The following is a 12,433-nucleotide window of genomic DNA, read 5'->3' as shown; positions in this document are numbered from 1 at the left end:
ACATCCCTTGTTTTAATGGAGTTGTAACTCGCCTCCTCCTCCTCCTCTTCGATAAAATATGCATTTGTTTATGTGTGTGTGTACTGGTGTTAGCATGCCAAGGCACACGTGCAGAGGACAAGTTGTGGGAGTCAGTTCTCTCCCTCCACCGGGTGAGTCCTGGGGATCAAACTTAGGTCAGGTGTGGCAGTTAGAAGGTTCACCTGCCAAGCCATTTTACCAAGTATCCCTTCTTCCTCTCCCCTCCTCACCCCGCCCTCTCTTTCTTACTGTCTGTACCGAGGACTGATGGGAACTCAGGGCCTCGTGCATGCATGTGGAACACACTCCCTGAGCCACAGTACAACTTGTAATTGCTGGATATTCGACTTTCTTCTGGTTTTTTTTTTTTTTTTAATACAAACCACTGAAGTGAACGTTTTTTTGTTTTTTGATTTTTTTTATATCCATTTTTGATCACATCAGTAAGTGTTTTGCAAACTGCATTCCCAGCACTGGAATCTTGGTATAGAGTATAAATATTTAAGCACTTAATGGAATAGAATGACTTGCTAAAACCGGTTCAACGCACCCCATTAAGGAGTTCCTTCCTCGACTCCTTTCCTGTGTGAATCCCGTTTCCTGGCTTTATCTTTTTAAACGTAACTTAATGTTTTGGTGATTGGCTCAAGCCCAGGGCTTCGCCCTGCTCTGCAGGTGTCCAGCACAAGCTCCTCTCCTCATCCGGTTGTTTGGGCTCTGGAGGTATTGATTACGGAGAGACCAAATAAATATTTCCAGCTGGTTTTAACCAAACCTCAGATTTAATTTAAAAAAAAAAAACAAAAACTTTTTTTTTAGTCCAGAGTCCTTGGCCTTGAAGTCTTTAAGCTGAGAATGACCTTGAGGTTCTGACCCTCCAGCATCCACCCCCTGGTGCTGGCATCACAGGCATGAGATACCACAGCTAGTTTCTTCAGTGCTAGGGATCAAACCCAGGGCTTTGAACACGGTAGGCAAGCATTCCACCCCACATTTCCAACCTTAACTTAGAAGTTAGTTTTTTTTTTTTTTTTTTTTTTTTTTTTGGTTTTTCGAGACAGGGTTTCTCTGTGTAGCTTTGCACCTTTCCTGGATCTCGCGCTGTAGACCAGGCTGGCCTCGAACTCACAGAGATCCGCCTGGCTCTGCCTCCCGAGTGCTGGGATTAAAGGCGTGCGCCACCACCGCCCGGCTTAGTTTTATTATTAACGTGTGTGGGTGTTTTGCTTGCACGTATGTCTGTGTACCCTGTGCATCCCAAAGATTTTATATATATATATATATATATATATATATATATATATATATATATATATATATGATCTTAGTATGTAGTCCTCAAACTTCCAGAGTTCCTTCTACTTCTGCTGGGATTAAGATATGCACTGCCATGTCCTGTAGTTTTTAATATCTTTTAAAAAAATGAAATAAAGGCCAGCCTGGGCTACAGAGTGAGTTCCGGGAAAGGCACAAAGCTACACCGAGAAACCCTGTCTCGAAAAAACAAAAACAAAAAAAGTCTCTTTGTGCAAAGAAATATAAGGAAAAAAAGACATATTATTATGTCGCCTTTGAAAGTAATTTTATCATTTTTCTTTCTTGAGAATGTCATACATGTACACAATTCCATATAACCATATCTATCACCCACTTCCCTCCTCCAACTCCCCCGTCTGCCCCCTTTGCAACATCTTTTTGTTGTTGTTGGTGGTGGTAAGTTCAATTAGTCCTGGTCCAGTGGAGCTTGGGAAAAACCTGCCGGTGGGGAGACCCTTAAAAGAGACTGATTCTCCCTTCCCCGGCGGTTCCTCAGTAAGGGCCGGGACCTGGAGCGCCTCCCTCATCTACGCTGGAATGGCCGGCTCGAGCTTCTCCGGGTCTTGTGGTGGTAAAAAGAGCTGTGTGTGTTCATGAGTGAGACATGTCATGTCCAGAAAACAGTATTTCACAGCACTCCTTCCTGCCTCCAGCCCGTATACCTTCTGTCCCCTCTTCCTCGAGGGTCCCTGAGACTGGTGTGTGTGTGTGTGTGTGTGTGTGTGTGTGTGTGTGTGTGTGTGTGTGTGATAAAAATGTCCCATTTTAGGCTGGGATGTGTATGGTGGGGCAGGGGTTGATAAATATGTCCCATTTAGGGATGAGCATTCGGTCCCCTTTTCTTAGTACTTTGACTGATTATACACCTCTGCACTAACTGATGCCCGCTGTAAAAGGAAGATTCTGTGGTCAGGGCTGGGGGCAGCCCAGGTCTATAGATACAAATATAAACATTGAGGACGCAGTTGAAAACATGTCCATTGAGCAAAATAATGAGTAGCTGGTTTCACCCTAGCTCAGTGGTTCTCAGCCTTCCCAACGCTGCGACCCTTTAATACCGTTCCTCATGCTGTGGTGACCCTCAACCATAAGTTGCTACTTCATAACTGTAGTTTTGCTCCTGTTATGAATTGTAATGTAAATATCTGATATGCAGAATAATGATAAGTGACACCCCCCCCAAAGGAGTCTCGACCCACAGGTTGAGAACCCCTGCCTTGGGGTCTCATCATGTAACTCTGGCTGTCCTGGATCTCACTCTGTAGGCCAGGCTGGCCTTGAATTCACAGAGATCCACCAGCCTCTGCCTCCCGAGTGCTGGGTTAGCGACGAGCTTTTGACTAGGAGGATTTCAGTATCAGGAGTGAAATCCACTCCTGTGGAGTCGGCCTCAAATCCAGTCAGAAAGTAGTTGTGTACCCGGCGACAGCTGTGCCCTAAGGCACCAGTGGGCACACGTTGCCTGGCAGATCAGAATTGTAACGTGAAGGTTCAAGTACTGGGTAAGATCACCGATGTCTTTTCTCCTCCGGAAGCCCACATGGAGCCTTTCATCACAAAAGCCAGCTAGCGGGAGGAAGTTTCCTGGACAGTTTGAGGTTGATTTCTCTACGTTCTGCAACCAAAGTGTGTTATAGGGTTAGTATTAGTTATGAGACATAAAAACACTTTAAGTTAAAAATACTTTTACATTAAAGAATATAGAGCTGGAGAGATGGCTCAGTGGTTTAGAATATATACTGCTCTGGCAGAGGACCTGACCTATGTCTGACAGCTCAAAAGCCCCTTAACTCAGCTCCAAGGGACCTGATGCCCTCTTCTGGATTCTTTGGGCACCTGCACACACACACACACACACACACACACTTAAAAAATAAAAATAAATCTTTCTATTATTGTATTTTATTTATTATTTTTTTTAGACAAGGTTTCTCTGTGTAGCCCTAGCTGTCCTGGAATTTACACTGTAGAACACAGAGATCCTCCTGCCTCCCCCCTCCCAAGGGCAGGTATTACAGGTGTGTGCCACCATGCCAGGCTAAAACAAATCTTTTTTTTTTTTAAAGAATATAATCAAGGCTATGCTTTGTAATCCCAACACTTGGGAGGCAGAGCCAGGTGGATCTCTGTGAATTCAAGGCCAGCCTGGTCTACATAATGAGCTACAGGCCAATCAGGGCGTCATAGTGAGACCCTGTCTCAAAAATATACATCAAAAAGCCAAAATAACAAATAAATAAGACCATTGGTGACAAAGAGCAAACAATAAAAGGTGTCCCCTCTCCCTGTTTCTCTTTCCAAAGTAACCACTGTGTACTCTGATGTCATCCTTCCTAGAGAGTCATGCTGTGTACGCAGCGCTGTACTGCAGAAGCGTGCTTAAGCTGTGGGCCTGACTCCCGCCACCTTGCCTCCCTTTTGGTCGAGGTGGTGGGGCTTTCTTTCATTTGTTAAAGCTCATCTCCCAAACTCCGCCACGGGTGGATCTCGAGGCTCACATTTCAGCTGGACATGGGCCCACTCTCGAAAAGTAATCCAACAGATAGGTCTGATCGGCAGGGAGACACAGCCGAGGAGTCTGTCACTGATGGCAGCGGCAGAGAGCAGACCCTAAGTGCGATTAGAAGTTCTTTGCTTAGCTCCCTGGATTTTAGATGGTTGACAGCACGTTACCTTGGCTAGGCCGAGTGCTTATGGGTCTGATGATCTGCCTCAGTTTTTTCTGCTGTCCTTGGCTTCATGCACCGTAGACAAGTGCTCTCCCACTGTGCCGTGTTCCTTAAAGGGGCACCCCCATCTCTGATTTCACATATTTCTTTCAAAATGAGGGGACTTGTGCCAGTGTTTTGCAGACACTGGCACAGCCCCCTCCACGCATGTTTCCCTCACACCCTGGGGGACATTCTAACCTGTGTTACTGATTTTGCATCTTTCACTTAATACATCTTTAAAATAAGTTGTTTTTTTAAAATCTGCATATGAGTGTTTTGCTTGCGTGTATGTAGTGTACTGCATATGTGTCTGGGGTTGGGAGAAGCCAGAAGAGACCACCGGATCCCCTAGAACTGGAGATAAGGTCTCTTGTAAGCTGCTGTATGGGTGCCGGGAACCGAACTCAGGCCCTCTGCAAGAGCAGTGTATATATATATACACACTCTTGACTGCCGAGCCATCTCTCCAGCCCCTTTCTTAGCATGTCTTGAAGAAGTTCTCCACCAGACATACAGCTCTGTAGAGGGAGATATTTTTAAACTCTGAGGTTCTTTTCACTGATAATGAATAATTCCTCACTTTCCATTTTCCTTTTGTCTTTCTGTCTGGCTTCTCAGGAAGGCGTTTGGGGTTAGCGGAATGCTAGAACCTCGCGTCCAGAACCAGGACCCCTTACACAGCCTCACTGTACAACACTCCTTAGTGACACTCTGTCACACAGCCCCCCTTCTGCTGTCGGATGTACACTGCTTCTCCCGCCGCGGGGCTCTCTCATCTCTCAAACACCCCGGGTGTTTTCCAGTCTACAGAGCAGGATGCCTTTGGCAGGCTGATGGAGAGGTCTGCGGTGTTCCTCTTCTGTCTCACGCTGTCTGCCGACATCTAACGTGTCTTATTTCCCCCTCCAGGGAAAGCCATATGTCTTTGACCGCGTGTTCCCCCCGAACACGACTCAGGAGCAAGTTTATCATGCGTGTGCCATGCAGATCGTCAAAGGTAAGAGACTCACCTCCTGAGTGTATTTCCCCGTGCTCACCATCCCCCACCCCCACTCCCCTACCAAATCTCTTTCTCTGCCTTCTCTTCCAGACGTCCTTGCTGGCTACAATGGCACAATTTTTGCATATGGACAGACATCCTCAGGGAAAACACATACCATGGAGGTGAGGGTTCTCGGGGGCTGAGGGATGCTAGGATGGTTCACAGAAGATCAAAGGATCTCTACTGGGGACGATCCAGGAATCGAGGGTGGGCTGAGTCGGAGGCAGATGGGTCTGGAGGATTAGGAGCACTGTGGTAGGGGAGTTTTGGAGGAATCCCTTTAGCCTGCTCACGTTCCCTCCCTCTCGTGACCCCCGCTGTCCTCCTTTGATCCAGAAAAGCATCATCAATGGAAACCCAAAGGCTGCTCAGTTATCAGCTTCCCTTCGAAGGCAGGCATGGCGGTGACCACCTCCTCACTGAGGGTGCTCTCCCTGTCGCTCCTTGCCTGCGTCCCCTGCCTGCCTCCAAGTTGTCTCACCGTGAGCCTGACTCTGCTCTGCCTTCTCTCCTCAGGGAAAGCTGCACGACCCTCAGCTGATGGGAATCATTCCTCGGATTGCTCGAGACATCTTCAACCACATCTACTCCATGGATGAGAACCTCGAGTTCCACATTAAGGTGATCAGCACAGGACTTCTGGGGGACTCAGCGGGGACTTAGATGGAAGAGCCTAGAAAGAACCAGCCGAAGCTTTACTCTGCCCTCTGCTTACCTCAACTTGTCACCAAGATGTCCTCCCCTGCGTTTTCCCAGCCACCACCCTCCTCGAGCCAGTGTTAGATTTGAGATCACCCTCTTGGGGCTGGAGAGATGGCCCAGAGGTTAACAGCGCTGGTTGTTCTTCCAGGGGACCTGGGTTCAATTCCCAGCACGTACATGGTGGCTCACAACCATCTCTAACTCCAGTTCCTGGAGATCTGATGGGCTCTTCTTGCACCATGCATGCACATGATAAACAGACAAAACACTCAAACCCATAAAAATAAAATTAAAATAACAACAACAGAACATCTCACATCGTCCCCTCTCTTCCCAACCAGGTTTCTTACTTTGAGATTTACCTGGATAAGATCCGAGATCTTTTGGACGGTGAGTGCTTGATTTTGGCACGTAAAGGTATATGAGGAGGCTGAGGAAAGAGAAACCAGATTTATCCAGGGTTTGGTGGCAGATGGGAATCCAGGACATGTCTCCTCTTCACACCAGAGTCCTCTGGCTCTGCTCCTCAGGGATGGTGATGCTTGCCTATAAATCTAGCTACTCAGGAGGCTGAGGCAGGAGAATTGTGATTTTTGAGGCCATCCTGGGCAACTTAGTGAGGCTGTGTCTCAAAAGGAAAAAAAATAAAAAAGGGGTGGGATGGAGGTGAGTGGTGGAGCCTCACCAGCAAGAATGAGGCCTGATGTCCAAATGCTAACCAGTAGGGCAAAATCAGAGACCGGAGGAGGGAGAGGGTAGGAATAGAGGGCAGGAATAAAGAGTAAAGGGCTTTCCTAGCATGAGTGAGATTCTGCGTTCAATCCCCTAGACTACAGAAACAAACAAACAAAAACAAAAAATTCCCCAAAGCCTGGGAGAGTCAGAAGATGAGCTTAAAGGCCGTTACACATTACGGAGCCCTGTGAGGAGGGGCGAATGGCACCTCCCTGTGAACGTGGCCTTTGCGTTTCCCCCGGGAGTCTTCCTGCAGGGTACCCAGGGGTGGGTGGGTACGGTGGGCACTGGCGTCTCTCACCCTGCCCTGTCTCGATTCAGTGACCAAGACAAACCTGTCTGTGCATGAGGACAAAAACCGGGTGCCGTTTGTCAAGGTGAGAGAGCAGTGTGGGTTCTCGCGTGCCACTTGGGCTTTGTCCAGAGCCCGCGTGAGGGAGGAGGAGGGGTCGGCGACCCGGACGGTGGGTGAGCCAGATGTGCCCAGAGGGACTTGAAGAGCCTCCTGACCCATCACTTGGGTGGTATGTGGGCAGCTTACCCCGGAGATCAAAACGCGCGGTGCCTGCCATGTGCCTCCTGCAGGGCTGTACCGAACGCTTCGTGTCCAGCCCGGAGGAGATTCTGGATGTGATCGACGAAGGGAAGTCGAACCGTCACGTAGCCGTCACCAGTGAGTGGGGGCGGCGACAAACAGCTCTTGGGTCCTGGAGGTCTTCTTGCTTCTCTTCTGTGCGCCCTGGGGGCGAGCAAGCGGGGGAGGAGGGGTGGTCGGGAAGCCCTTTCTCGCTTGGTGGGCGGAGTGGCCGCTAGTGGGTGCTGTGGCCCGGAGTGGCCGCTAGTGGCCGCCGCTAGTGGGCGCCGTGGCCCGGAGTGGCCGCTGCTAGTGGTCGCCGTGGCCCGGAGTGGCCGCTGCTAGTGGGCGCCGTGGCCGGAGTGGCCGCTAGTGGCCGCCGTGACACGCACTGGGCGCCGTGGCCCGGAGTGGCCGCTGCTAGTGGGCGCCGTGGCCCGGAGTGGCCGCCGCTAGTGGGCGCCGTGGCCCGCAGTGGGCGCCGTGGCCCGGAGTGGCCGCCGTGGCCCGCAGTGGCCGCTGCTAGTGGGCGCCGTGGCCCGGAGTGGCCGCCGCTAGTGGGCGCCGTGGCTCAGGCTGCGGCTCCGCAGGGGTTGGTAGGCAGAGGACCCGTGTTTCCCTCCTCCCGCAGACATGAACGAGCACAGCTCTCGGAGTCACAGCATCTTCCTCATCAACATCAAGCAGGAGAACATCGAGACTGAGCAAAAGCTCAGCGGGAAGCTGTACCTTGTGGACCTGGCCGGGAGCGAGAAGGTGGGGGAATCTGTGGAGGAAGGTGGGGTGGGGTGGGGTGGGGGGTTGGAAAGGAATCCTCCGGGGGAAGGTTTGCCTTTTTAAAGATTAAATTTGAGACCGGGTGGTGGTGGCGCAGGCCTTTAATCCCAGCACTCGGGAGGCAGAGCCAGGCGGATCTCTGTGAGTTCGAGGCCAGCCTGGTCTACAGAGCGAGTTCCAGGACAGCCAGATGAAACCCTGTCTCAAAAAGCCAGATGAGGCGACAGCGTTTGCGGCTCCCCCTGACAGCCGGTTCTGTAACTCTCTGACAGGTCAGCAAGACTGGCGCGGAGGGGGCTGTGCTGGATGAGGCAAAGAATATCAACAAGTCGCTGTCGGCCCTGGGGAACGTGATCTCCGCCCTGGCTGAGGGCACGGTAAGTGTTCCCTAGGTTTCTCATCACGCCCCGCCCGTGACTATCCAGCCCCTAGTGGGCATCCCTACCCTCTGCTTCCCTGTTGAAGTAGTCTTTTCTCATTCGCGGTCTGCTCCCTGTTCCAGAAAAGCTATGTGCCCTACCGTGACAGCAAGATGACGCGGATTCTCCAGGACTCTCTGGGAGGAAACTGCAGGACCACCATGTTCATCTGCTGCTCGCCATCCAGCTACAACGACGCCGAGACCAAGTCCACCTTGATGTTCGGGCAGCGGTCAGTGTCAGGGTCCCCAGAGGGACCCCGGGGGCCCTGCCCCGGCCTCACCCCTTGCTACCCCTGCAACCCTATCGCCAGAGACCAGCGTGGTGAGTCTCACCTCTGCCTTCTCTCTTCACTCAGGGCAAAGACTATTAAGAACACTGCCTCGGTGAATCTGGAGTTGACTGCTGAGCAGTGGAAGAAGAAATATGAGAAGGAGAAGGAGAAGACCAAGGCCCAGAAGGAGACCATTGCGAAGCTGGAGGCCGAGCTGAGCCGGTGGCGCAATGGTTAGAGAGGGGACACCCCCCCATGGGAGTACGAGGTGTGGCTTAGGGACAGCCCTGCCTGGGAGTGTTGAAGGCCAGCAACAATCTCTAGGAAGCCAGGCAGTGTTTCTGGAAGAAGTGCAGAGGAGCGGTCGTGAATAAGCCGATTTCCTGCCGAGGTCCCCCGAAGGTGGAGGAGCTGAGGTCCCGGAGACCCTGGCTCTGAGGAGTTGGGGGGTAGGGGGAGGTGGACTTAGGCAGGCAGCTCCCTCTTCTCCACCTGCAGCCTCTTTTCTCAGGGCTGTGACGTGACTCCTTAGCTAAAGCAGCTTAAGGATGAAAGTATCTACTGTGTCTCACAGTCTGAGGGTGCAGGGGCGTGGTGGTGGTGGTGGTGGCAGGGGCCTGAGGTAGCTGCTCACCTTACACCTACAGTCAGGAAACAGAGATGAGGGCCGGTGGCCCCACTCATTTCCTCCTTTTCTTTTTCCTTTTTTTTTGGGGGGGGGGTTTGAGACAGGGTTTCTCTGTGTAGCTTTGGAGCCTGTCCTGGAGCTCGCTCTGTAGACCAGGCTGGCCTCGAACTCACAAAGATCCGCCTGCCTCTGCCTCCCCAGTGCTGGGATTAAAGGTGTGTGCCACCACCGCTCGTCCATTTCCTCCTTTTCATTCAGTCTGGACACCAGTCCAGGAAATGATGCTGCCCACATTTAAGGTGGATCTGCCCAGTGTGGCCCACATTTAAGGTGGATCTGCCCAGTGTGGCCCACATTTAAGGTGAATCTGCCCAGTGTGGCCCACATTTAAGGTGAATCTGCCCAGTGTGGCCCACATTTAAGGTGGATCGGCCCGCCTGAATGAAATCACCCTGGAAACCCCCTCATAGACCTCCAGAGCTTTGTCACATGGGTGATGCTGGATACTGTCAACTTGATAAGATCAGCCATCACACTGTCTTTCCTCTCCTTCTGTCGTCCCTCTGTCAGGAGAGAACGTACCCGAGACCGAGCGCCTGGCTGGGGAGGATTCAGCTCTGGGAGCTGAGCTCTGCGAGGAGACCCCCGTGAACGACAACTCATCCATCGTGGTCCGCATCGCACCGGAGGAGAGGCAGAAGTACGAGGAAGAGATCCGACGCCTCTACAAGCAGCTGGACGACAAGGTGAAGGCAGCTGGGCAGGGCGCTGAAGGCCACGAGGTGGCTGCCAGGATGGCTCAGCAGCAGGAACAGGTGGCTGCTGCCAAGCCCGGTGACCCAAATTGCGTCTCCAGGGACTCCCGTGGTGGAAGGAGAGCACCGACGCCCACAGGTTGTCTTCTGGCCTCCACGTGAGCCCCGTGTGCACACCCCACACAAACACATGCACACTGTAGTTTTTTTAAAGAAGTTGCTTTGTCCCACAGAACCAGGGAGGCTACACAGCAGGGGGACCCTAGGATGACTGTGGCTTATAGTAAGTTTTGGTTTTACTCAATCACTGGACAAGCTTCAGCGAAACATTTCACTATTAGGATAAGGATTTGTACTGCATCAAGTTGATAACAGAAAAATAATAATAATAAAAAAGACAAAAAAAAAACCCTAAAAAAAAAATTCCAGGTCAACCTGGACTATATGAAGAGAACCTGCCTCAAAAATAAATGTAGTATTTGTTCTAAAAGAAGAAGAAGGAGAAGGAGGAGGAGAAGAAGAAGAAGTTGCTTTATGCTGCCCTTATGCTGAAGAAAATGAGTTTTAAAAGCAGAAGGAAATGGAAGAGACGGGTCAGCTATCACTAGATATAACACTGTTAACGTTTTACTGTTCCTTGCGCATCGTGCACCTGAGGTATACAGGAGAGGTAGTTTGCATCTTATTTTTCCTTTTTCAAATTTTTTTTAATGTTTTAAGATTTATTTATTTATTATGTATGCAGTGTTCTGCCTGCATGTGTCCCTGCAGGCCAGAAGAGGGCACCATATCTCATTACAGATGGTTGTGAGCCACCATGTGGTTGCTGGGAATTGAACTCAGGACCTCTGGAAGAGCAGCCAGTGCTCTTAACCTCTGAGCCATCTCTCCAGCCCCTAAAAATTTTTTTTTGATTGATTGATTTTTATTTTATATGCATGGTATTTTGCCTACATGTATATCTACGTGAGGGTGTCAGATTCCCTGGAACTGGAGTTACAGACAGTTGTGAGTTGTCATGTGGGTGCTGGGAATTGAACCCAGGTCCTCTGTAAGAACAGCCATTGCTTTTTTTTTTTTAAAGGTTTATTTATTAATTATGTATACAGTGTTCTGCCTGCATGTATCCCTGCACGCCAAAAGAGGGCACCAGATCTCATTACAGATGGTGGTGAGCCACCATGTGGATGCTGGGAATTGAACTCAGGACCTCTGGAAGAGCAGCCAGTGCTCTTAACTGCTGAGCCATCTCTCCAGCCTCCTTATTATTTTTCTTTCTTATAGATAGTCTCATATTTTAGGTGAGCCCCAAACTCCTGGCTCTCCTGCCTCAGCCTCCTCAGTTGGGGTTACAAGTGTGGCCACCCTGACCGACTCCAGTTTTTTCAGTTAGCGTTACATTACAACTAGTTTTAACAGTTCTTCATAAAAAGGTCTGTTTAGGGCTAAGGGCATAACTCAGTGGGTAGGGTGCCTGCCTGGCATGCACAAAGCCCCGGGTTCAGTCCCCAGCACCACGTAATGCCAGGCATGGTGGCACATGCCTGTAATCCCAGCACTCGGGCGGAGACAGCCATATCAGAACATCAAGGTCATCCTGAGCCACATAGGGAGTTTGAGACCAGACTGGAAACTGTCTGGAAAACCCAAAAAGTTTCTTTTAAATAAATGTCTGAGAATCCATTTATCAAAATGTGTTTGGTTGTAAGGAATAAACATTTGCTTTTGAGGCTGGAGAGACGGCTCAGTGGTTGAGGCCACCGGCTGCTCTTCCAGAGGACCTGGGTTCAGTTCCCAGCACCCACATGGTGGCTCACAACCATCTGTAACTCAAGTTTTAGGAGATCTGATGTCCCCTTCTGGCTCTACAGGCACTAGGCATACATGTGGTACACAGACATAGGCAGACAAAACATCCACATACGTATAATAATAAAATAAAAATAATTATTTAAAAAGTAAACACTATACACACATATATACATATAGACATACATGCATAGAGAGAGAGAGAGAGAGAGAGAGAGAGAGAGAGAGAGAGAGAGAGAGAGTTTGCTTTTGAACCAGGTGTGGAATTTCTGCTCTATAATCCCAGCAACTACAAGGCTGAGGCAGGAAGATTGGGAATTTGAGGCCAACCTGGGATACATAGTTCTAGGCCAGCCTGGGCTACATGGTAAGACCCTGTCTCAACACACACTTGCACAGAGATCTTGGTCAAAGTGGCACATGCTTATAATCCCAACACTTGTTGGGTTGAGACAGGGGGGTCAGAGTTCAAGGCCATGTGCAGCAGCTACAGAGACATGCAGAGTTCAAGACCAGCCTTAGGCCTGTGAGACCCTGTCTCAAAAAGTACCCCCAATTTTTAATCTGATTTTTTTAAAATGATTTGGCTAGACTGGAGTGCTAATGTGAGAGTTCTAGGCTACAGGGTACAGATGTGCAGACTTTTGTTGTATACTGCCACGGTGGTCC

At 50.2% G+C, this 12,433-nt stretch overlaps 1 protein-coding gene across 1 annotated transcript in view; it reads left to right on the top strand.

Annotated features, from left to right (window-relative positions):
• The window catches only part of Kif5a (kinesin family member 5A), a 39,195-nt gene that overhangs the window by 11,346 nt on the left and 15,416 nt on the right, over window positions 1-12,433 (top strand). The window contains exons 2-12 of the mRNA XM_052753567.1: window positions 4,959-5,046; window positions 5,140-5,213; window positions 5,608-5,712; window positions 6,135-6,183; window positions 6,850-6,905; window positions 7,114-7,201; window positions 7,734-7,858; window positions 8,152-8,256; window positions 8,382-8,530; window positions 8,657-8,805; window positions 9,771-9,946. Of these exons, the coding sequence (XP_052609527.1) occupies window positions 4,959-5,046; window positions 5,140-5,213; window positions 5,608-5,712; window positions 6,135-6,183; window positions 6,850-6,905; window positions 7,114-7,201; window positions 7,734-7,858; window positions 8,152-8,256; window positions 8,382-8,530; window positions 8,657-8,805; window positions 9,771-9,946 (1,164 nt within the window). The remainder of the gene's footprint in view (window positions 1-4,958; window positions 5,047-5,139; window positions 5,214-5,607; window positions 5,713-6,134; window positions 6,184-6,849; window positions 6,906-7,113; window positions 7,202-7,733; window positions 7,859-8,151; window positions 8,257-8,381; window positions 8,531-8,656; window positions 8,806-9,770; window positions 9,947-12,433) is intronic.

Source organism: Peromyscus californicus, unplaced genomic scaffold, assembly GCF_007827085.1.
Source record: "Peromyscus californicus insignis strain IS unplaced genomic scaffold, ASM782708v3 Scaffold_24__1_contigs__length_46423439, whole genome shotgun sequence".
Lineage (NCBI taxonomy): Eukaryota > Metazoa > Chordata > Mammalia > Rodentia > Cricetidae > Peromyscus > Peromyscus californicus.
This window is presented reverse-complemented; position numbering and strand designations above follow the sequence as displayed.